Source organism: Ostrea edulis, chromosome 7 (assembly GCF_947568905.1).
Source record: "Ostrea edulis chromosome 7, xbOstEdul1.1, whole genome shotgun sequence".
NCBI lineage: Eukaryota > Metazoa > Mollusca > Bivalvia > Ostreida > Ostreidae > Ostrea > Ostrea edulis.
In genome coordinates, this window is record NC_079170.1 from 34,483,656 (window position 1) to 34,509,685 (window position 26,030).

A 26,030-nucleotide genomic window follows, 5' to 3' on the forward strand; every position below is an offset into this window, starting at 1 on the left:
AAAGTAATTTTTACCCATGCAGAGTAATGCGTGGTACACTTTAAACCTGTACACAATACATACACCTGCCTCCCAACCCAGTTCCTGGTTTTAAGTGCTCTGTGAACAGCAAATTTAGGTCACCAAACCTTTTCCTGGCATCAGTCTAGTTATGTTACAAACTGCAGGTCTCTAGGGTGTACGTACCATGCAGTCACCCATCAAATTTTTTGGACATGTTTTTGTTTAAAGGACAATTTTAACTCAGTATATGAGGACAAACAAAAGACGTTTAACTTACGTGTCTAGTTTCTTCTTACTCATACATGTATTTCATGTACAAAGCTCTTTGCATTTTTAGATTTCATCTGTTCATGTATGACACTTTCGTTGCATTTTTCGATTTCATGTATGAAGCTGTTTTTCGTTTATAGTATTAGGTACTAATGCTTGCCGTTTCAGTCGACACCTGATTCTGCCTGTCCTAGATTTTGTATTCTTTAGTATATATAGGATTGTGAGATTGGGCACTGTTTATTGTGTACTTTTTCACTTAAAACAGTCTGTATGAATATTGATGATTAAAGAAGTCCTGTCAACTATATATATATATATATATATATATATATATATAATGTGTTTTGTTTGATTTTTTTTTTTAAACCCAACAAAATAGAGATAAAAAAAATGAAGTTAAGTACAATTTTGTATCTGTCTTTTAGAGAATTACTAAAAATATCATGTGCTATGCTCACTTCTTCCTTCAGAAATTCAGAAGTTGAGTGTGTGTTGTTTGCTTGAACATTTGTTTTTTTACGTCTCGTCGAGAAGTTTTCACTCACAATGAGACGCCACCAGCTGTAGGTGAAGTACCACAAATTTAGACCTATGTTTAGCGCTCAGGGACTGTAGCAGTAAGGGTTCATTAACATGTCAACGCCTGCTGTGACGCAGGACCTCCGTTTTTAAGATTATATTAGAAAGACCCATAAGTCTCAATGTTTAATGTGGAGCATTTCGCAAGGGAGCAATCACTACCTATATTGACATCTTGGGTTTGATGCAGCCATGGCTCAAGTGATGCTCAAACTCATGACCTCCATTTTACGAAGTTTCATCTGAGTGGATCAAATCATAAGAGATTGTGTGTAGTGAACTAAAGTGAGCGGATCAAAGAATGTAATTTGTGTTAGATTAAATTATTGTCGGTCATTGAAGTTCTTAATCAGTTGTGAGCCTTAAATTCTCTCTGATTTCATATTAAGCATTACCTAAGGATTTTTCTAATATGAAGTCCCGTGAGATTTATTTAGTATGAAATCCCATTAAATTTATCTAGTATGAAATTCCATTAGATTTACCTAGTATGAAATTCCATTAGATTTATCTAGTATGAAATCCCATTAGATTTATCTAGTGTGAAATCCCATTAGATTTATCTAGTGTGAAATCCCATTAGATTTACCTAGAATGAAGTCCCATGTCAAAGATTTATCTAGTAAGAAATATATATATCATAAGATTTATCTAGTAATAATTTAATTTTACTTGTAACACACAATTTGATTGGCTGAGCACACTGAAATTTTTTAGTTTATATTGTATAAATGTAACTTGGTATGGGGACATGCCCCCTTGTGTATAAAGTCCCATAGAATTTATCTAGTATAAAGTTGAACTGTGTCACGATATCTACCCATACATGTAGTATGAAATCCCATTAGATTGATCAATTCATAAATCAGTCTATGCGAAAGACATCGGACCCGACTGATGTGCAGTGCCTCAGGTACTATGCATCATTTTTTACAACAGACCAGAATGTCCGATATCTGAGTGTCCGGTTTTGAGCTTTACTATTTTGATGCGGAGTCATTTAAATGTTTGTTATAAGTAAAAAAAAAAATAGCACACAAATCCAAATACGTAAATGAATGTGATTAAAACCGCATGGACTGTCTAAAGTATTGTACGGGAGGGATCCCTGATATAGTATTACTAGTATAATAAATAAGATTTCCTTGGTTTTGCATTTTCATGTGTTTCACTTTTTAACATTAGGTTTTTCGGTCTGACAAAATTTGGTTCGGTCCGGTGTGTTCATTGATTACACAGGACTGAATGTCCTGTGTGGTCCAAAAAACTTTCGCATAGACTGATAAATGACATCATGGCTGTGATTGTGGGCAGCTGTGGAGTGTGAGATGGATTGACAGACTTACAGACAGATTAAGAGACTTACAAACAGACAGACAGATGGATGGATGGACAGACAGACGGACGGACGGACTGACAGGTGGATGGACATGCAAAGTAATAATTTCAGTCATTCCACAGTAAATACAAGAGGTGCATCATGTTTTACATCGGTGAGAAAGGAGAGGAATGTGAACGGTTCTAATTGGGGCTTCACATTGAAATGCTGTATGCTTTCAGTGTGTATGTAGCACTTAAAATCTCGAAGAACTTGATAGATTTGCTTGTACTTATGTCAGAAGAATTAGCTCTCCATTTCTCATTTCATGACATATCTTTTTTTCAAAAGTCTATTTTAGATATATTGGTAACTTCATTGTTTAGATATAATGAAAGGAGAAAATCTTCATACAGTAAATTTTGTGGATAAGATGAAATCTCCATGAAAATGTAGCACCAAAAACTATATGCTAGCTCTCTCCAACCTAAACAAGGCTTTGTCATTGCATTTAATTCCCATAAAGTTGTTTTATTACAAAACCATGAAGTTTAAAGATTTTTAATGCCACTAAAATGATTGTTTTTGCAGTAATTATGCAACTATTATTAAATTAATGAGCAGGTTTCCTTAAATAGAGAACAAAGTTCAGATGTGAAGCTGTATTGATGTACTGTAGAGGTCAGGAAAAACAAAGTACACAATACATTGACTGACAGCATATTATTCGCATAAACACCTTTATTAGACTGATGTTGTGTTATTGACTGACTACACACTCTGTATAGAGATCCAGACAAACACAGTACATGACTGATGTTGTTATTGAATGACTACACAGTCTGTATAGAGATCCAGACAAACACAGTACATGACTGATGTGTTATTGAATGACTACACACTCTGTATAGAGATCCAGACAAACACAGTACATGACTGATGTTGTTATTGAATGACTACACAGTCTGTATAGAGATCCAGACAAACACAGTACATGACTGATGTGTTATTGAATGACTACACACTCTGTATAGAGATCCAGACAAACACAGTACATGACTGATGTGTTATTGAATGACTACACACTCTGTATAGAGATCCAGACACAGTACATGACTGATGTTGTTATTGAATGACTACACACTCTGTATAGAGATCCAGACAGTACATGACTGATGTTGTTATTGAATGACTACACACTCTGTATAGAGATCCAGACAAACACAGTACATGACTGATGTTGTTATTGAATGACTACACACTCTGTATAGAGATCCAGACAGTACATGACTGATGTTGTTATTGAATGACTACACACTCTGTATAGAGATCCAGACAGTACATGACTGATGTTGTTATTGAATGACTACACACTCTGTATAGAGATCCAGACAGTACATGACTGATGTTGTTATTGAATGACTACACACTCTGTATAGAGATCCAGACAAACACAGTACATGACTGATGTGTTATTGAATGACTACACAGTCTGTATAGAGATCCAGACAAACACAGTACATGACTGATGTTGTTATTGAATGACTACACACTCTGTATAGAGATCCAGACACAGTACATGACTGATGTGTTATTGAATGACTACACAGTCTGTATAGAGATCCAGACAAACATAGTACATGACTGATGTTGTTATTGAATGACTACACACTCTGTATAGAGATCCGGATACAGTACATGACTGATGTGTTATTGAATGACTACACACTCTGTATAGAGATCCAGACACAGTACATGACTGATGTTGTTATTGAATGACTACACACTCTGTATAGAGATCCAGACAGTACATGACTGATGTTGTTATTGAATGACTACACACTCTGTATAGAGATCCAGACAAACACAGTACATGACTGATGTTGTTATTGAATGACTACACACTCTGTATAGAGATCCAGACAGTACATGACTGATGTTGTTATTGAATGACTACACACTCTGTATAGAGATCCGGATACAGTACATGACTGATGTGTTATTGAATGACTACACACTCTGTATAGAGATCCGGATACAGTACATGACTGATGTTGTTATTGAATGACTACACACTCTGTATAGAGATCCAGACAAACACAGTACATGACTGATGTTGTTATTGAATGACTACACAGTCTGTATAGAGATCCGGACACAGTACATGACTGATGTGTTATTGAATGACTACACACTCTGTTTAGAGATCCAGACAAACACAGTACATGACTGATGTGTTATTGAATGACTACACACTCTGTATAGAGATCCGGACACAGTACATGACTGATGTGTTATTGAATGACTACACACTCTGTATAGAGATCCAGACACAGTACATGACTGATGTTGTTATTGAATGACTACACACTCTGTATAGAGATCCAGACAGTACATGACTGATGTTGTTATTGAATGACTACACACTCTGTATAGAGATCCAGACAAACACAGTACATGACTGATGTTGTTATTGAATGACTACACAGTCTGTATAGAGATCCAGACAAACACAGTACATGACTGATGTTGTTATTGAATGACTACACACTCTGTATAGAGATCCAGACACAGTACATGACTGATGTTGTTATTGAATGACTACACACTCTGTATAGAGATCCAGACAGTACATGACTGATGTGTTATTGAATGACTACACACTCTGTATAGAGATCCAGACACAGTACATGACTGATGTTGTTATTGAATGACTACACACTCTGTATAGAGATCCAGACAGTACATGACTGATGTTGTTATTGAATGACTACACACTCTGTATAGAGATCCAGACAGTACATGACTGATGTTGTTATTGAATGACTACACACTCTGTATAGAGATCCAGACAGTACATGACTGATGTTGTTATTGAATGACTACACAGTCTGTATAGAGATCCAGACAAACACAGTACATGACTGATGTGTTATTGAATGACTACACAGTCTGTATAGAGATCCAGACAAACACAGTACATGACTGATGTTGTTATTGAATGACTACACACTCTGTATAGAGATCCAGACACAGTACATGACTGATGTGTTATTGAATGACTACACAGTCTGTATAGAGATCCAGACAAACATAGTACATGACTGATGTTGTTATTGAATGACTACACACTCTGTATAGAGATCCGGATACAGTACATGACTGATGTGTTATTGAATGACTACACACTCTGTATAGAGATCCAGACACAGTACATGACTGATGTTGTTATTGAATGACTACACACTCTGTATAGAGATCCAGACAGTACATGACTGATGTTGTTATTGAATGACTACACACTCTGTATAGAGATCCAGACAAACACAGTACATGACTGATGTTGTTATTGAATGACTACACACTCTGTATAGAGATCCAGACACAGTACATGACTGATGTTGTTATTGAATGACTACACACTCTGTATAGAGATCCGGATACAGTACATGACTGATGTGTTATTGAATGACTACACACTCTGTATAGAGATCCAGACACAGTACATGACTGATGTTGTTATTGAATGACTACACAGTCTGTATAGAGATCCAGACAAACACAGTACATGACTGATGTGTTATTGAATGACTACACACTCTGTATAGAGATCCAGACATAGTACATGACTGATGTTGTTATTGAATGACTACACACTCTGTATAGAGATCCAGACAGTACATGACTGATGTTGTTATTGAATGACTACACACTCTGTATAGAGATCCAGACAAACACAGTACATGACTGATGTGTTATTGAATGACTACACACTCTGTATAGAGATCCAGACACAGTACATGACTGATGTGTTATTAAATGACTACACACTCTGTATAGAGATCCAGACAGTACATGACTGATGTTGTTATTGAATGACTACACACTCTGTATAGAGATCCAGACAAACACAGTACATGACTGATGTTGTTATTGAATGACTACACACTCTGTATAGAGATCCAGACAAACACAGTACATGACTGATGTGTTATTGAATGACTACACACTCTGTATAGAGATCCAGACACAGTACATGACTGATGTGTTATTGAATGACTACACACTCTGTATAGAGATCCAGACAGTACATGACTGATGTTGTTATTGAATGACTACACACTCTGTATAGAGATCCAGACAAACACAGTACATGACTGATGTGTTATTGAATAACTACACACTCTGTATAGAGATCCAGACACAGTACATGACTGATGTTGTTATTGAATGACTACACACTCTGTATAGAGATCCAGACAAACACAGTACATGACTGATGTTGTTATTGAATGACTACACACTCTGTATAGAGATCCAGACAGTACATGACTGATGTTGTTATTGAATGACTACACACTCTGTATAGAGATCCAGACACAGTACATGACTGATGTTGTTATTGAATGACTACACACTCTGTATAGAGATCCAGACACAGTACATGACTGATGTTGTTATTGAATGACTACACACTCTGTATAGAGATCAAGACACAGTACATGACTGATGTTGTTATTGAATGACTACACAGTCTGTATAGAGATCCAGACAAACACAGTACATGACTGATGTTGTTATTGAATGACTACACACTCTGTATAGAGATCCAGACAGTACATGACTGATGTTGTTATTGAATGACTACACAGTCTGTATAGAGATCCAGACAAACACAGTACAGGACTGATGTTGTTATTGAATGACTACACACTCTGTATAGAGATCCAGACAAACACAGTACAGGACTGATGTTGTTATTGAATGACTACACAGTCTGTATAGAGATCCAGACAAACACAGTACATGACTGATGTTGTTATTGAATGACTACACACTATGTATAGAGATCCAGACAAACACAGTACATGGTAGATATGAATGTTATTAACTGACACTCTGGATTCTAGATATTAGTGTTATTAACTGACAATCTGGAGTCTAGATATTGGTGTTATTAACTGACAATAAAAAGTCTAGATATAGTGTTATTAACTGACAATCTGAAGTCTCGATATTAATGTTATTAACTGACAATCTGGAGTCTAGATATTAGTGTTATTAACTGACAATCTGGAGTCTAGATATAGTGTTATTAACTGACACTCTGGAGTCTAGATATTAGTGTTATTAACTGACAATCTGAAGTCTCGATATAGTGTTATTAACTGACAATCTGAAGTCTAGATATAGTGTTATTAACTGACAATTTGGAGTCTAGATATTAGTGTTATTAACTGACAATCTGGAGTCTAGATATTAGTGTTATTAACTGACAATAAAAAGTCTAGATATAGTGTTATTAACTGACAATCTGGAGTCTAGATATTAGTGTTATTAACTGACAATCTGGAGTCTAGATATTAGAGTTATTAACTGACAATCTGGAGTCTAGATATTAGTGTTATTAACTGACAATCTGGAGTCTAGATATTAGTGTTATTAACTGACAATCTGGAGTCTAGATATTAGTGTTATTAGATATTAGTGTATTAAAGGGACTGATTCACGATTTTACCCAAAATTTTGTTTTTCACTTTTAATGATCAAAATCTACTGTCTAATGTGTTTGAAAGATTTCGCATGAAAATTAAGGTGATACATCATCACAGAAGCTCAATTTAGAGAGTTTATTATTTGTTTTGTAAACAAAGATTGCAGTATGCTATTGTTTATGAAATTTTCAAAAGAAATGGATATCGATCTAAGTATTATTATATCTTTCACATTTCAAGCATTTTTGGAGTAAAATGTGTCATCTAAAAGTTAAAATTTGTGACTATGCAAAATTAAGATGCATTATATTACAAAATCAATATTTCACTTGTTTGTTTGTTTACATAAAAAGACTCGAGTCTTTGTTTACACAACACATATTTAAGGCTAAAATATTACTTTTATTCTTGCATTCAGAAGGTCAAAATTTTGGCTGCCAACATTAAATGAGCTATATTTCTAATGTTTAACATCAAAAATGAAAAATATTTTTATCAAGAATCGTGAACCAGTCCCTTTAACTGACAATCTGAATTAAGTCTTCATTAGATCAGTCAGATGTACAGATGAAACTCACATGGTCATCCCTACAGTGACTTCTCCAAAGAGGGTCTGAGTTAACGAGCCTATCTAGTTAAATTATTCCTACTACTGTACAGTGACTTCTATAAAGAAGGCATGAGTTAACGATCCTAACGAGTTGAATTATCCCCACAGTGATTTCTGTAAAGAAGGGCTGAGTTAACGAGCCTAACGAGTTGAATTATTCCCCCAGTGACTTTTGTAAAGAAAGGTTGAGTTAACAAGTCTATAGAGGTGAATTTGTATGGAAAGGCTGTGTTATTGAAAATGCAAATTAACTTTTTGCATCTCCTGCAGAACATATTAACAATGCATAGGCAACATTTTAAAAGGTGTTAGTGCGTGACTTTTTAATGTAAAGAGGTGACAATTAGCTTTGACGGGAAATGATGTGCTTGTTGGTTTGCAGACAAATGATTGCATGCTGGAGGTCCACATCAACATTGATCATTTATTCTCCTAACTTTACTTGTCAGGCGGAATGCAGACATTACGATTGAAAAAGAAAATCATCTGCATATTTATTTAAGATATTGGATGGACTTTGAATCGATATAAGATGTTCTATAATCAGAGTATGAACAAAAGGGTATTGTTTTATTTTCATGTCTCCTGTGTTTATAAGAATGAAAACCGATATGACCTTGAGATTTAATTACATGTTAGTACAGTGTATCATTGTTAAGTCTCTCTCTGTACATCAACATTTGGCAGTTGAGTATGGTTATTTCTATTTTCTCTCCCTGTATTTTCCAGAGAAATAATGAAATGGACCTGATTGAAGTTTTTATCTAAACGTTTGTTCGATGTATTCAAAGTGTACTTTTGTTCATTGAAGTTTTACATACAGTGGTATAACATTTCGTTTGACAGGCAAAATGAAAAACACTCACACTCCAAAGACTGATAAATGTTGGTTCCTAGCAGAGGGGTTTTTCTTTTTTGTGATGTATAAAATACTGTGAGTGATATTTTACACATTAATCAAAGTCTGACCGCACTTCAGGTAAGAGGAAATTAAACCAGGTAAATTAGGCTAATGATTGTACAGGGGGGGGACCAGAAAAGTCGGATTAAACAGGACCCATACCACCGAGACTTAGAGACCAAAAAATATACTGAAAGTCCTCACTTGTCAGTCTCAGACCACAATCCAAACAATTTAAATACACCAGAGTTTTATAGAGGCAGTGGTTTCCCTGTATAGTTTTTTTATGCATGAATCTTTTAAATGGAGGTTTGATTAGTGGATAATGAGATGAGAGTCCTTTTAACGAGTCCTCATTAATCTCAATAATCTGCTCCCCCCTCAGTCTGTTCTCCGTCCGTGCATGTTCCAGGTGATTTAATGAAATATGAATAGACAAAAAGACCTTTAACTGGGGCACATGTCGTGACCTATCAGAAAGATTGAAATCAATGTCTGCTGCAGCTGATGTGCAGCATGGAAATGTACCGTGACGGACCCAGGATGGAAGCTGTCCTTTGTTTACATATTGAAATGTGCTTGTCATCTACTCGTTTCCGTGTATCATAGATTTCAAGGTGTGATTTGAGAACACAGATGATTTTTTGTATGTTTATTCGGTAGTGCTGTATTACAGACCTCTCTTCTATAATGTGTTGTAAGCTGGTAACGATATTCATCTCTGGTGTACCTGCACAATAACACAGCTGAACGGATCTCAAGGTTCTTGTCTATTCATGGGTGGCATGGTAAATACTTGTTGTGACATAATTTTTCTGTTTTTTAATCTTCTTACTGCTAAGAAATCCACATTGTCCTAGTTTATCAGTATGTGGTGTGTGTACTTTAATGTAAATCTAAGTATTTCATGTTTTCTTTCTTTACAAACCTTTTTTATGTAGACACCCTGACCATAGACCAGCACTTGCTGAGTCACTGGTTGGTCTCCAACTGTCCATTTTCCATTAATGCAAGGACACTTAATTTTATCCTAATGGTGTGTGGTCAGAGAGTGGGAGTCAGTGCAGATATTATAATATTTTAATGACAGTGCAAGGGAGCCAGGTGTAGAAACCTCAGTGTGAGCCTCCCAGTATATTTGCCTTCAGTGTGTTTGTTCCCCAGAGTGTGATGCCTCCAGTGGCCTTGTTTTTAAGAACAGTTTGGCCATTCACTGTGCACAACCAGTAGCCCAACCAACAGCTACAGACTAACCCAAATATTACCCAACCAACTGCTGCAGACTAACCCAAATATTACCCAACCAACTGCTGCAGACTAACCCAAATATTACCCAACCAAGTCAGCTGCAGACTAACCCAAATATTACCCAACCAACAGCTGCAGACTAACCCAATTACCCAACCAACTGCTGCAGACTAACCCAAATATTACCCAACCAAGTCAGATGCAGACTAACCCAAATATTACCCAACCAATAGCAGCAGACTAACCCAAATATTACCCAACCAACAGTTGCAGACTAACCCAAATATTACCCAACCAAGTCAGCTGCAGACTAACCCAAATATTACCCAACCAACAGCTACAGACTCATCCAGATATCACTGTTTTTATTTTCTCCAACACCTTCATCTCCCCCAAGGTTTGGAATTTTCCTCCCATGCAATTCTAATTCTCCCCCACCCCCCACCCCCCTCATGTGGGAATTTTCCCCTAAGTTGTGCAATTTTTTTCCTCGATGTCAGAAATTCTCCCCTTGTGGATTTTTCATAAGTGCCCTTTCCGTCTTTCTCTATAAGTGCCCCTCCCCCTTTCTCTAAGTTCCCCCACCCCTTTCCTGTAAAGTGTGTTTTTAAGTATGTGTTTTTTTAGTTTGGTTAATTCTTAAGTGTGTCCACTCTGCCCCCTACCCTACCCTTACCCAGAGTGCATACAGTTATATAGTAGATTGTGACAGCTGTCAGCTAGAAACGAGGATTGGTTACAGGGTTTTACTGGTTGTCATTTAATGAATGTAACAGAACCGCCAAGCATGCTAGCGGTGGTCAAACACAATGTTTAGACAAGTAAGTAAACATTTCAGTTCCGTGGCTTTCAGAATTTGAAAATGAAATCCTTCACAAGTAAAGATTTTATTATAGGATAATCAATTCCTTATTACTAGTCAGAATCATACAGGCACACTGTACATTGTCTTCAAGAACTCTATACAGTATAGGAAACAATGCTAGAGAAACGTGAAGGATTCCCTAAGGACTCTGCTACATGCAGTATAGATCAATCTTATTTTTACTTTTTCATGTAAATTCTCCTGGAAGTGTTTATGGACTTTGGTGGATCTGTAATAATTAAGTTGCTTTTGATGAGGACAAAAGGCTCGGAATGATAGGATGTGTTGCTGTATTGTGTTTACCCTAAGCCAGATTATAAAGGAAAGTTTAAACAGATATTTTACTTTAGAATATTTTACTTTTTCTCCTCTGATATTAACTAGGGGCAGGGATCTGTATTTTCCCTAAGCCAGATTATAAAGGAAAGTTTCTACAGATATTTTACTTTTTCTCCTCTGATATTAACTGGAGGCAGGGATCTGTATTTTATACCCTAAGCCAGATTATAAAGGAAAGTTTCTACAGATATTTTACTTTTTCTCCTCTGATATTAGCTAGGGGCAGGGATCTGTGTTTACCCTAAGCCAGATTATAAAGGAAAGTTTAAACAGATATTTTACTTCAGAATATTTTACTTTTTCTCCTCTGATATTAGCTAGGGGTAGGGATTGAAAATTTCATGTTTCTACCACAGGCTAATTTGAAGTTGAAGACGTAAAATCCACAGGCTAAAATGAAAACCTACAAGCTAGAATTAAAAGAATGAATTGGTGCTCTTTCTTTATGTTTTATTTTCCCCCATGATTACTAAGCCTAGTGGGTCAACAGACGTTATTTGGACAAGTCACTGATGCAAGTCACATGGTTGCAGTATTGCCAATGGGTTTCTTGACCCTCACTCCACTAATTATTCACCACCTGTTTACTGCAGGTCAAGGTTCAAAGTCTTCCAATTTCTTATATTTTTGTGACCATAATTCAACGTGATAAAGCATTCTTTTGATTCTGAATTTCCAACAAATTATAAAAGAAATTTAAGAGATGGATAAAAACAGTTGTTATAGTTAATAGATAAAAACAGATATGAGACGATTGTGGTTTGCTGTTAACATTTTCGAGTGTTAACAATTTTTGCTCGCATTTTTTTCTAATTAACTTGTATTTTGAGAGTATTTCTTACTAATTTCAACCCCTGGGGGTGGAAATTGGTAAGTAGGATTGTTTACGCATACATGGTTGCACACACACGTTCACTCACAGACATGCACACACACACGTTCACACACACACACACACGTTCACTCACATTCATGCACACACACATGTTCATGCATAGACACGCACACACTCACATTTAGTGACCATGCATCAATACACCATACTGCACATGCAAGTCAATCAAGGTGAAATCAAATCTTGGAATCAATCCGATTAGATTCCTTTATTTCTGTGCATCTGTTTCTAGGGTCAAGAATAAAGCAGATGGGGGTGGGAGAGGGCCTCAGATCTTTGCTGTCTGGCTGGGATGACTCAACATTGCTGTTTTGATTCTGCAGTGTAAGGGGTAGGGGGTCACAGGTACCAGAGTTTAGAGCTCTTTCAGATGGGACCCTGAGATACTGCTGTGTTAGATTGTAGGGGAATATTAATTCTTAATATGCTGCTGTAGAATTGTGTGGCAGATGCCCAAGATTGTCAGATGCAGCCTCTCATGTCTACCAATGAGGGGCGTAGCACGGCTTTTGCAAAATTGAAAATTTGATCTGTGTATAGGGGAGTTTGTTTCACTGTTAGAACACGGTGAGTGATCTGCAGTCTCCCTCGAGATGCTGGTGTCTCCTAGAATCATCTAGTGTTACTGGTCAACAATTAATTTTGTATGCTGTTCCCTTGCTATGTCAGTATTCATCTATACATTCAATCCTTTAACACCCAATGTCCATACTTTAATGGATGTTTCACTGTCCAGTTTATGTTCTGGTTTGTAATAAACTAGCTGGCCCAGCTTATGATAATCAATAGATTTATATGTCTTCTCTTTGACAACGATCCAGTGTTCCACTGTCCTGGGCCTGATTGAAGCCTGGCTGGGTACTAGTTGCTCAGTGTCCCGGGTCTGATAGAAGCCTGGCTGGGTACTATCCACTGTCCCGGGCCTAATTGAAGCCTGGCTGGGTACTATCCACTGTCCCGGGCCTAATTGAAGCCTGGCTGGGTACTATCCACTATCCCGGGCTTAATTGAAGCCAGGCTGGGTACTATCCACTGTCCCGGGCCTAATTGAAGCCTGGCTGGGTATTATCCACTGTCCCGGGCCTGATTGAAGCCTGGCTGGGTACTAATTGATGAGTGTCCCGGACCTGATTGAAGCCTGGCTGGGTACTATCCACTGTCCCAGGCCGATTAAAGCTTGGCTGGGTACTATTCTGATTGAAGCCTGGCTGGGTACTAGTTGATCAGTGTCCCGGGCCTGATTGAAGCCTGGCTGGGTACTATCCACAGACCCAGGCAGATTGAAGCCTGGCTACTTGATGATTTCTAAATTCAATCAGGAAGTCAATAAATAAATGTTGTTATCGATCACAGAGGACATACCATAGATTAATAAACATCCTGTAAATATGATTTAGACCTTGTCCAGGAAAGTACTGAAAGTACAAATCTTCACAAAATATTTTTATTACGGTGAAGTACTTCTCAATATGCAGTGAACATACAAAGCAGACATATATACTGATACTGTGCACAGTGTTTAATTCATCTTTGCATTCATTACAGAAATGGTACCCAATTTTCGAAGTAGAGTGACTTCTTGCATTTCAGGTAAGGGTGACTTGTATACATTCAGGTGATTGATTGTATCTTGCTGAACGTCTTGCTCGAGAATATTTCACTCATATGGAGACGTCACCAAGACCGGTGAAGGGCTTCAAATTTAGGCCTATGCTTTGCGCTTATGGTCATTGAGCAGTGAGGGTTCTTTAGCGTGCCACACCTACTGTGACACAGGTCATCCGTTTTCACACCAGATGCTGAATGTTTGGCGATGGAACTGTCACTACCTGTTTTAATGACTTAGGTCTGCCGCGGCCGGGATTCGAACCTTGGCCTTCCGCATGCAGGGCGAATGCTCTAACCTCTCGGCCACCGCGGCGGCCACATTCAGGTGTATATACTGTTATATATACAGGTGTACAATTAGATGTATGGACAGGTGTACATACATATGTATATAATGATATACATACATGTTTATGTACAAATATATATAATGCTGTTTCTTCCTGTAGTATATGTGTCAGAATGATCTATCAATTAATCATTTATTTCCAGAAGTCCAATGTTTCCCGGCCTTTTGGTAACCAAGGAAACGTAAGACCATGATCAAGCGTCTCAAGCGACGCCTGTCTCTTACGTTCCGGGGAGAACCAAACATCGAGGACAGTTTCGCAGAGCTTGCAATTGACGAGGGAAACAATGGTGTGAAAGAAAATGGAGCAGGTAAGGAAGAACTCTAACAATAGATAGGAATCATTGAAGTCAAGGCCAAAGTTCGAAAAAGTTGAATAATATCTGTTAGAAAGGTAAGTATATAGAATGCAGTCAATGACGAAGTATACAGAAATCTGGCCCTGGGGTCAGGAGAGACTCGGCCCTGGGGTCAGAAGAGATCAGGCCCTGAGGTCAAAAGACCCAACCCTGGGGTCAGAAGAGACCCGTCCCAGGGGTCAGTAGAGACCAGATCCTAGGGTTAGGGAGACCAGATCCTGGGGTCACAAGCAAAATGTGAGACAGCCTATCTTCAGTAGAGGTGACTTAAAGAAAATCTGTACAAAATGAAATGATGAGAGGTACAAAAGGTCCCTGATGAGTAATCAAAGAAGCAAAGAAGCTGATGAAGAAATCCTGTTGGAAAACTTGTGTATTGAGGAGATCTGTCTTTTAAGGTTATCCAGTCGGAACATCTGTTGGGGAACTCTGCCATTGAAAATTATCTCATCAGGACATCTGTTAGAGAGCTCTTCCATTGAATATTACCCAGGAGCTTTTCCATTGAATATTATCCAGGAGCTATTCCCTTGAATATTATCTGGGAGCTCTTCCATTGAATATTATCCAGGAGCTCTTCCCTTGAATATTATCCGGGAGCTCTTCCATTGAATATTATCCAGGAGCTCTTCCATTGAATCTTATCCGGCAGCTCTTCCCTTGAATATTATCCAGGAGCTCTTCTATTGAATATTATCCGGGAGCCCTTCCCTTGAATATTATCCAGGAGCTCTTCCCTTGAATATTATCGGGGAACTCTGCCATTGAAGGTTATCTGGAAACTTGTCATGGAAGATTATCAGATCTGGACATTTATTTGTGGAACTTTGCCTTTGAAAAGCCATTTGATCTGGAAAACTGAATATTTTGTGCTGAAGTCAATCTATAGGACTGCAATAGGATTAACTGGATTAACAAAAAATGTTGAATTTCCTGATAGTTCTGGTATGAATATAAGGCTTAAGACAGGGAGATTATGTGTGTGGATGATAAAGTTTTAGTGATTATTGTGCTGAGGATGAAGATGGAATTACAGGCTAGCTTTACAATCAGGTTACCAGGCTAGCTTTAAGAGAACCAGGCTAGCTTTAAGAAGTATTTTAGATATACATACTTTTAATATGAGGGTTTTCTTAAAGTAAAGATATGTTTCTTTTCTATGTTAGGAAGGGAATATTTATGGTATTCATGTGTTATTGTGAGAGGTACAAGGAAGTTGGGAGTATAGCACAACAGGCTAGGTCAAAATGATATATCATAGAATTTCCTACAGGCTAGCTCATAAAGTAATATATCATAGAGTATTCCTACAGGCTAGCTCAAAAATATTATATCATAGAGTATTCCTACAGGCTAGCTCAAAATAATATATCATAGAGTATTCCTACAGGCTAGCTCAAAATAATATATCATAGAGTATTCCTACAGGCTAGCTCAAAAATAATATATCGTAGAGCTGTCCTACATTGTACCAGTAATTGAGTGTAAACTGTCTCGCCAAGATAGTCTAAACCTCCTACATCATTTGTCTGTTCTCTACATTAAGATATTTCTGACAATAACCTGTTTCTGAGGATAACCTATTCCTGACAATAACCTATTTCTGACGACAACGTATTTCTGACAATAACGTATTTCTGACGATAACCTGTTTCTGACAATAACCTATTTCTGACAATAACCTGTTTCTGACAATAACCTGTTTCTGACAACAAGCAGTTCCTGGTAATGGCTGTATTTATTCTGATGTTTTCAATAGTGCTTTTTCGTAGCTTAGGGTTCTGTGGCAGATATTTCACTAAATGCCTCTTGGTTCCTCCATTAGTAAAACTCGGTATGGTACCACTTCCACTCAGCAGAAGAACTGAATCCTGATCATTGGTAGTCTTGTTTTGTGAATTGCTCAGTGAGATGAAGTTGGTCTTACAAAACAATGAATTTCTAAATCCAAATTGTCAGTTTTAATTAAGTTACATTGATTCCTGGAGAAAATCAAATTATGTAATTTCACAAAAGCTGAAAATTGATACTATACACAATGAAACTGAATCAGCCGGGAGCAAGCTGCTCATTTTCGTTAATTTGTTTTTTTGTTAATTTGTCTCTCTTCACTGGAAGTCTATAGATATTTGTAACTCAGCATTACGTTACACATGAAATTTTCTTCTCGTAACAAAAGTAGACTTGCGTCTGAAGTTGGGTATTTATCTTATAATTTCTGAAAATGAGTCGCATATTGTTGACATTCTTGGTTGCGAAGTATTGCACTTTAAAATCAGAAGTTTTGATATCAAATCTGTGAATTTAATGTGAATAGGGGGTAATGGGGTAAAAAACCCAGATTGACTTAGAAATTCTGTAGAAATATGAAAATGACATAGAAATGATGTATTCCGAGCTCCTAAACAGAGTTGAAGTAGATTATATGTTCAAGGTTTTTGCTTAATTTGCTGTGGTTAATTTCATGAGGTTATGAACTTAAGTTGATTGAGATCTTGAGATATTTCTGTTTTCTGCGTTTTTAGTAACAGTATCAATTGTTCTCAGAAATTTTTCTTGTTTGTGCATCCATATTGCCCACCGTGCAAAAATTAAAATCACGTGAACTCATTTACACTTCTTGCCCAAAAGAAAGAAAGAAAAAAAACAACTCTTTATCATTTCACTCAGGAAGCTTTTAAAGTACAGGTCTGAATTTCTTTTCAATTATCTCTCTCAAGAAGCTGATTAAGGTGCAGTTTTAATATTAGCACTTTTAAATCTCTGACAGATTGCATGGTAGTTTTATTTTTATCATATGATGTGATATGATACAATGAAATATATAGCTTAATATCTAACAAACAAACAATTGACTTTCTGATAATAGAAACATCAACTACATACACATATCAGCAAATTTATTTGTTCTGCAATTAATGCCGTTTATTTCATCAAACTTGAATCACAAATGACTCCACAAGATGAGAATAAAGGAATTCATGGACACTTACCCTAGTCTGATCATAAATATCTATTTTATTATATACCAGAAAAGAAATGCATTGGATATTTATTACACCCCCTGTGGGACTAGATTGCACAATCTACAGTTTGCCAGGCTTTAATCCCTTGTTTAAACAAGATAGACAATGTAATTTGATGTGAAAAGAGTACAATTTTGATTTTATTGTTTGTTACACTGAGTGACATACAGTGAAACTCAGTTACAGTAAATCCCTGGGGTCCTGTTCATTTACTTCATTATTATCTGTAATTCATTATATCCGTGATTCACTATATCTGTGATTCACTATATCCATATCACAAATTATTTTTACAATTCATAATGAATCTGATGTGAGGACATGTATATTCATCAATGTTTATAGAATAAGAACTATATAAAACACTTGAAAGTACTTACATTCCTTTATTGTAAGAATTTCTCTTTTGAGGACATTCTTGACAAAAGTTTTGGAAACCTTGACAATAAAACAGTTGTTCATTTTAAAACTGACTGACTCAGTATTAAATACAGCCATTCAAATTAGACTTGCAATAGAAAATTTTCTGTGAAGTATATTTTAACAGTGAAGCAATAGAAAACTGTGTTCATAAAATCATTGTATCAGTGTTTGTACATGTGCTCCACAAATTTTAGAAAATTGTGATGTGTTCTTCCTTATGCAAAAACCATTTAACAAGTAGGAAAGATAACTCTTGCTGTGGATCAATGGTTTTCTGGAGTAAGAGTTGTCTCCCTCCAGTCTCTGGATGATGTGAATTTTAAAGGAACGTTGACCCCCTGATGAAATAAGGTTGTGTGATATCTCTTGTTGACTCAGCCTAACGTCAAATCCTGAAGACCCACAGACTCAGTCACTCTCTGTTTCTTACTCCTCTGAAAATTCTCAGGGAATGTCAAGATTAAAAGTGTTCAAAATCTTGATTGATACAGCTGGGTCAGTTTTGACTGATTTTTAAGTGTGGACTAATTTTTTGAATACTCGTTGCATCTTTGTATTTAGAATCATTCATTTCCATGTGAAAGATAATTGCTGGCTGTAAAGATGACCCTCTGGCAAAAATATTTACTTTTGATTAAGAACTCTTTTTAATTGTCGGTAATGAGCATTCTTATGTAGAGGTCATTTTCTTATAGAGTTGCAGACATCTTAACTTCTGTCTCAGTAGTATATGTATATAAGGAGACAGAATGACCCAGGGATCCCCCCCCCCCCCCCCCATGTTGGGTGTTAATTTGTGGATTCCCTGGACAGTTGTTGTGCCCCTGTGGGGTGCCCCTTAGATTGAATTTGATGATTACCTTATCACTTCCTGTTGATTCTGCATCTGGTGTGTTATCAGGGTCAGACTGAGTAATCTGCTCAGAGAGCTCCATTCACAAAGAACGGCGGGCTGTAAAACACGGAATGGAACCATCACACTGCACTCACTGACCCGCAAAGTACAGGCATGTGCAGTAACATTCTAGAAAAATGCGATTTCATTTTTGTGGTTCAAATGAATGGAGTGACCCATCTCATTTTCTTCATGTTGTCGTTATTAAGATTGAAGTACCTCAAAATTCTTATGTATTTGCACGTACTGCAGATCAGAAAAGGCTAAATTAGTTGCATGAATGAGGAAACATATGGCAAGACTGAGAGTAAACACAGCGTGTTCATTTCAAGCTCGTAGTATTCAGACCCATCAAGTAAACCATACAGTAGAGTTACTATATCTATACATCTAGTAATGTCTACAGATTATGTCTATATATCTAGTAAGGTCTACAGATTATATCTATATACATCGAGTAATGTCTACAGATTATGTCTATACATCGAGTAATGTCTACAGATTATGTCTATACATCGAGTAATGTCTACAGATTATGTCTATACATCTAGTAATGTCTACAGATTATGTCTATACATCGAGTAATGTCTACAGATTATGTCTATACATCGAGTAATGTCTACAGATTATGTCTATACATCTAGTAATGTCTACAGATTATGTCTATACATCAAGTAATGTCTACAGATTATGTATATACATCAAGTAATGTCTACAGATTATGTCTATACATCAAGTAATGTCTACAGATTATGTCTATACATCTAGTAATGTCTACAGATTATATCTATATACATCTAGTAATGTCTACAGATTATGTCTATACATCGAGTAATGTCTACAGATTATGTCTATATATCTAGTAATGTCTACAGATTATATCTATATACATCTAGTAATGTCTACAGATTATGTCTATACATCGAGTAATGTCTACAGATTATGTCTATACATCAAGTAATGTCTACAGATTATGTCTATACATCTAGTAATGTCTACAGATTATGTCTATACATCTAGTAATGTCTACAGATTATGTCTATATACATCTAGTAATGTCTACAGATTATGTCTATATATATCTAGTAATGACTATATAGATGATGTCTATACATCTAGTAATGTCTACAGATTATGTCTATACATCGAGTAATGTCTACAGATTATGTCTATATATCTAGTAATGTCTACAGATTATATCTATATACATCTAGTAATGTCTACAGATTATGTCTATACATCGAGTAATGTCTACAGATTATGTCTATACATCAAGTAATGTCTACAGATTATGTCTATACATCTAGTAATGTCTACAGATTATGTCTATACATCTAGTAATGTCTACAGATTATGTCTATATACATCTAGTAATGTCTACAGATTATGTCTATATATATCTAGTAATGACTATATAGATGATGTCTATACATCTAGTAATGTCTACAGATTATGTCTATATAGCTAGTAATGTCTACAGATTATGTCTATATATCTAGTAATGTCTACAGATTATGTCTAAACATCTAGTAATGTCTACAGATTATGTCTATATATCTAATAATGTCTACAGATTATGTCTATACATCTAGCAATGTCTACAGATTATATCTATATATCTAGTAATGTCTACAGATTATGTCTATACATCTAGTAATGTCTACAGATTATATCTATATACATCTAGTAATGTCTACAGATTATGTCTATATATCTAGTAATGTCTATACAGATTATGTCTATATATATCTAGTAATGACTATATAGATGATGTCTATACATCTAGTAATGTCTACAGATTATGTCTATATATCTAGTAATGTCTACAGATGATGTCTATATATCTAGTAATGTCTACAGATTATGTGTATATATCTAGTAATGTCTACAGATTATGTCTATATATATCTAGTAATGTCTACAGATGATGTCTATACATCTAGTAATGTCTATACAGATTATGTCTATATATCTAGTAATGTCTACAGATTATGTGTATATATATATCTAGTAATAACTATACAAATGATGTCTATACATCTAGTAATGTCTACAGATTATGTCTATATATCTAGTAATGTCTACAGATTATGTATATATATCTAGTAATGTCTACAGATTATGTCTATATATCTAGTAATGTCTACAGATTATGTCTATATACATCTAGTAATGTCTACAGATTATGTCTATATACATCTAGTAATGTCTACAGATTATGTCTATATATATCTAGTAATGACTATACAGATGATGTCTATACATCTAGTAATGTCTACAGATTATGTCTATTTATCTAGTAATGTCTACAGATTATGTATATATATCTAGTAATGTCTACAGATTATGTCTCTATATATCTAGTAATGACTATACAGATGATGTCTATATATCTAGTAATGTCTACAGATGATGTCTATATATCTAGTAATGTCTACAGATTATGTCTATATAGCTAGTAATGTCTACAGATTATGTCTATATACATCTAGTAATGTCTACAGATTATGTCTATATATCTAGTAATGTCTACAGATTATGTCTATATATATCTAGTAATGACTATACAGATTATGTCTATATATATCTAGTAATGACTATACAGATGATGTCTATACAACTAGTAATGTCTACAGATTATATATACATCTAGTAATGTCTACAGATTATATATATATCTAGTAATGTCTACAGATTATGTCTATATATCTAATAATGTCTACAGATTATGTCTATATATCTAGTAATGACTACAGATTACTAGGATTATGTCTATATATCTAATAATGTCTACAGATTACTAGGACTACATATGCCAGAAGTGATGTTAATCAAATGTGGATTCTAAAAAATTCTAAAGAACTTTTAGTAAACTTGAAATCACAGAATTTTTCCCAAATCAATAGCATTAAAACCTATGACTTTTCAACACTATACACGACCATTCCTCACGATAAATTAAAGACTAGAATTTTTGACATCATAGACAGTTGCTTCTTCAACAAAAACGGAAAACGGAAATATTCATATCTAGTGATCAGTCATTCAAAAACTTACTTTGTTAAACACCACTCTGATTCCACGCACAAGTACTCTGAAGTTGAAATAAAAAATATGCTAGAGTTCCTCATTAACAATATCTTCGTGGTCTTTGGTGATCAGGTCTTCCAACAGTCTGTTGGAATTCCCTTGGGCACGAATTGTGCTCCTTTGTTAGCTGACCTGTTTTTATATTCATATGAAGCAGAATTTATTCAAAAACTTCTACGTGAGAAGAAAAAATCTTTTTCTGTGACCTTCAATTCGACTTTTAGATATATCGATGACGTTTTGTCTATTAACAATGATAGCTTTCATTCATATGTCGATTTGATATATCCCTGTGAGCTCGAAATAAAGGACACCACAGAGTCGTCCACTTCTGCTTGATACTTAGATATTTTATTGAAAGTAGACATTAACGGCAAACTAACAACTCAACTGTATGACAAACGGGATGATTTCAGCTTCTCCATCGTCAACTTCCCACATTTATGTAGCAATATTCCATTATCACCTGCATATGGTGTTTATATATCTCAACTGATTCGATATGCAAGAGCTTGTTCTGGGTATGGTCAGTTTTTAAATCGGGGTAAGCTACTGACAAACGAGTTGATGGTGCAGGGATTTCGACAGTCTCGGTTGGGGTCGGCATTTCACAAGTTCTATGGTCGTTATAGCGATCTAGTTCGTCAATACAACCTCGCATTGGGTCAGGTGCTGTCTGACGTGTTTCATACCGATTGTTGAGCCGTTCTTGGTGCACTGATTTTGACTGCGGATGACTCCGTTTGCCTGGTCAGGATATGGGGCTCACGACGGGTGTGACCGGTCAGCGGGGGATGCTTACTCCTCTTGGGCACCTGATCCCACCTCTGGTGTGTCCAGGGGTCCGTGTTTGCCCAACTATCTATTTTGTATTGCTTGTAGGAGTTATGAGATTGATCACTGTTCGTTATCTTCACCTTGCATTACTAGGATTATGTCTATATATCTAGTAATGTCTACAGATTACTAGGATTATGTCTGTATATCTAATAATGTCTATAGATTACTAGGATTATGTCTGTATAACTGAGAATTATCGCACACTGATATCTAAAGCTGCGGAGCCTGCTCTTTCACCTAGCCTAACTTTTACTTTATGCCAGATGTTGAGGTGGTGCCCTAGATGTTTAATTTGTTGGTGAATTACTGGATCACCTGCAGCCAGCAGAGTTTTCAAGCTTCATCATGACCTGGACTTCCTCTTTTTGACTTTGATTGAAAGTAGTCGTCATGGTGATGGCAAGGTGTTTAGAGCAGAGTTTTCTAGTAATGGTAAAATCAGAAGCTGCTCCCTCAGGTACGAGGAAGTCCGCTCTGTAGGAGTGTTTTACCTGGACTAATGCTTTCTTCAGCTGTTTGAGTGTGAAGCCCCTGGCTAGTGGTGTGATACTGTGACTTGGTAATGTGTCTTTTCAGGGACAATTTAAGAGGTAGTTTGCATGTGTAAAGAGGTGCAAACAATTATTGTAATGTGTGAAATATGTATCAGTCATTACAGGCACTTCCCTCTTTCCTTTTTTTTTTTTTAAGTAATTGCAAGAAATTTGAATGTTATATATAAATGAAACAAAACTGAAAACTAAACTTTGGAGACGACGCAGTCAGTTGGATTGCACCTTTCAGAAATATGAAATGCACCCAAAAATCGGCATGAAGTTGATGAAGTAAATGAGGGCTGCTGACTTTGGGAGATTATGTCAGAAGTTTTTGTACCGTTTTGATAATTTTACACAGGTTTTTTAGATGGGAACTGGAGCCAGTCTAGTTCTCATTTCATCACTGGTGATACCCCCAAGATCAACCTGAACTCGTAGAATATGAATTAAGTGTGTCGAACTCACTTGTGTGGTTATATTTGATATTCGTAAAGTATGTTCTCTGATATGAAGTCTTCTTGATAAGTATATTTCATGGCACACTTAAGGCTTGATATCATAAAACAACACTAAATCGTGAACAGCACCAAATCCTGAACAACTCCTTCAGTGCATCAGAGCTAATCAACTTGTACTCAAAGATTGGATGGTGATTGGAGGATTATATTGCAAAATTTGTTCGAGTGGGGATTTTGTATGTGTAATTTCTGTATTTATTGGTATTTTATTATATTTACTGTGTCAGATGGAACGCTCAGCTCTGTTCATTTGGTGATTAGCAGTCCAATCATGTTGTGAATTGGCATAATGATGTGTCATTTCAAATTATTGGTAGGATTTTAATGAAGAAAAGGTAAGGTTTGGAAAATTATTCTCTTCTCTCTTTTCTCTCTCTCATCTCTCTCTATTTATCAAACTGAATTTGCTCATGGAATTGATTAGATCTGATTTTCCAATTTCTCGGTTTCATTGCTAGCTACCACTTTGCATCAAGTATGAAGTTTATTATTGAGTGTGTGTTTGCTTGTCCACATTTATTAGTGTAAGGCATGGTGCCCGCTCTGATAGTTCAGAATGTTTCCACGAAGGAGAAGGGCACTGCAGATGTGGGCTATATGCGATATTTCTGATTATTGGTCACATGAAACCCTCTAGAGTTAGTTATTCAAACAAATTTTTTTTATTATGAAACTAATAATAAGGGTTGGGCAGAAGGCATCGACAGTTAGAAATTGTTATTGATAATTTGATTATCCTCGTAAATATTGTGTGGTGGATTATAAGGTTTAGTTTATTGTTGTTCAATATTTGCTTTAAAAAGGAAATGACCTTCTGGATGAACCTGTGAGTGTTTGGAAATAATGATTCTTTTTTAGTCTCGTTTTCAGTGGGGTTTTTTCCTGATAAGATATTTTGTATTTAACGAAATGTTTTTTGTTGGAGAAAGTCACGGAATTTGATTTCAGGACAATTTCCTTTGCTGACTCTGTGCTAATATTTTATAATGTAATTTCCCATTGGCTTTTATTCTTATGGTTAAGCACTATCTGTGACAAGGACCGAAATTAGCAGGCAGTGATATCCTAGTCAGCTAGAGGTTTAAAAAAAAATTCAGCTGGACACAAAAATTAGCAGGTTGTGACACTTATTCCTAGTCAGCTACAGGTTTAAAAAAATTCAGCTGGACACAAAAATTAGCAGGCTGTGATATTCCAGAGGTTCAGCTGGGCAACACTTTTCTTCTGTTATCATGTATACAAATGCATTTCTTAATTTTTCATTTTCTTTACATTTTCTTTTCATCTTATTTCATTTCATTTATTTTTATTACCGAGTTGGAACGTTATCGAGGCTTGTAGGCGTAACAGATTACGAATGTGGAACATAAACTCTTGTTTATTTTTCCGGAAGTTAGTCCTGTACAGTTCATAGTTGTTATTAGTTCATGAGGAAAACATACTAATAGCTAAACATGGAGATCTGGCAAATATTAAAAGGATTTCAAGTAGTACTCCTCTAGGGGTCTGTGTTTGGTCTGGGGAGAGTTTTTCATGTGATGTTAGTGTGATTTGTTATGATGCAGTAACAGGAAGCAAAGATTTGTGTGGTCACTGCATGGTCAAGAGAGAAAAGTAAGTAGGGGTATATATGGGCTAATATTTTTGATAATTTGTTTTCCCTGAAAGGTTGAAGTATTTCAAATAGAAGTGTTTTTTGTGGTATATGACCCTTGTGTGATAATTGTGCAATGATGTGCGATGTTTCTTCAAATTATACAAAAGGGGCAGATAACTTTGTATTTTGATGCAATGAAATGCATATTGTAAACTTTGAACATTTTCTGTCTGTATTATTTAATGAAAATGTACATCAATAAC

General features: G+C 36.0%; 1 protein-coding gene across 10 annotated transcripts in view; it reads left to right on the top strand.

The window, feature by feature from the left end:
* The window catches only part of LOC125655651 (cyclin-dependent kinase 17-like), a 64,989-nt gene that overhangs the window by 5,350 nt on the left and 33,609 nt on the right, over window positions 1-26,030 (top strand). For 3 of the 10 annotated variants that reach the window (XR_008796881.1, XM_048886020.2, XM_048886025.2), the window contains exon 1: window positions 25,405-25,784. Coding sequence is in view for 3 of the 10 variants with exons in the window: in XM_048886026.2 (XP_048741983.2) it covers window positions 14,674-14,794 (121 nt within the window). In the remaining 7 variants the exon portion in view is untranslated. Of the gene's footprint in view, window positions 1-9,123; window positions 9,258-9,754; window positions 9,968-14,071; window positions 14,117-14,626; window positions 14,795-23,504; window positions 23,676-24,487; window positions 24,506-25,404; window positions 25,785-26,030 lie in introns of those variants that run through there. The other 7 variants (XM_048886022.2, XM_056144096.1, XM_056144098.1 and 4 more) reach the window with 6 other exon arrangements.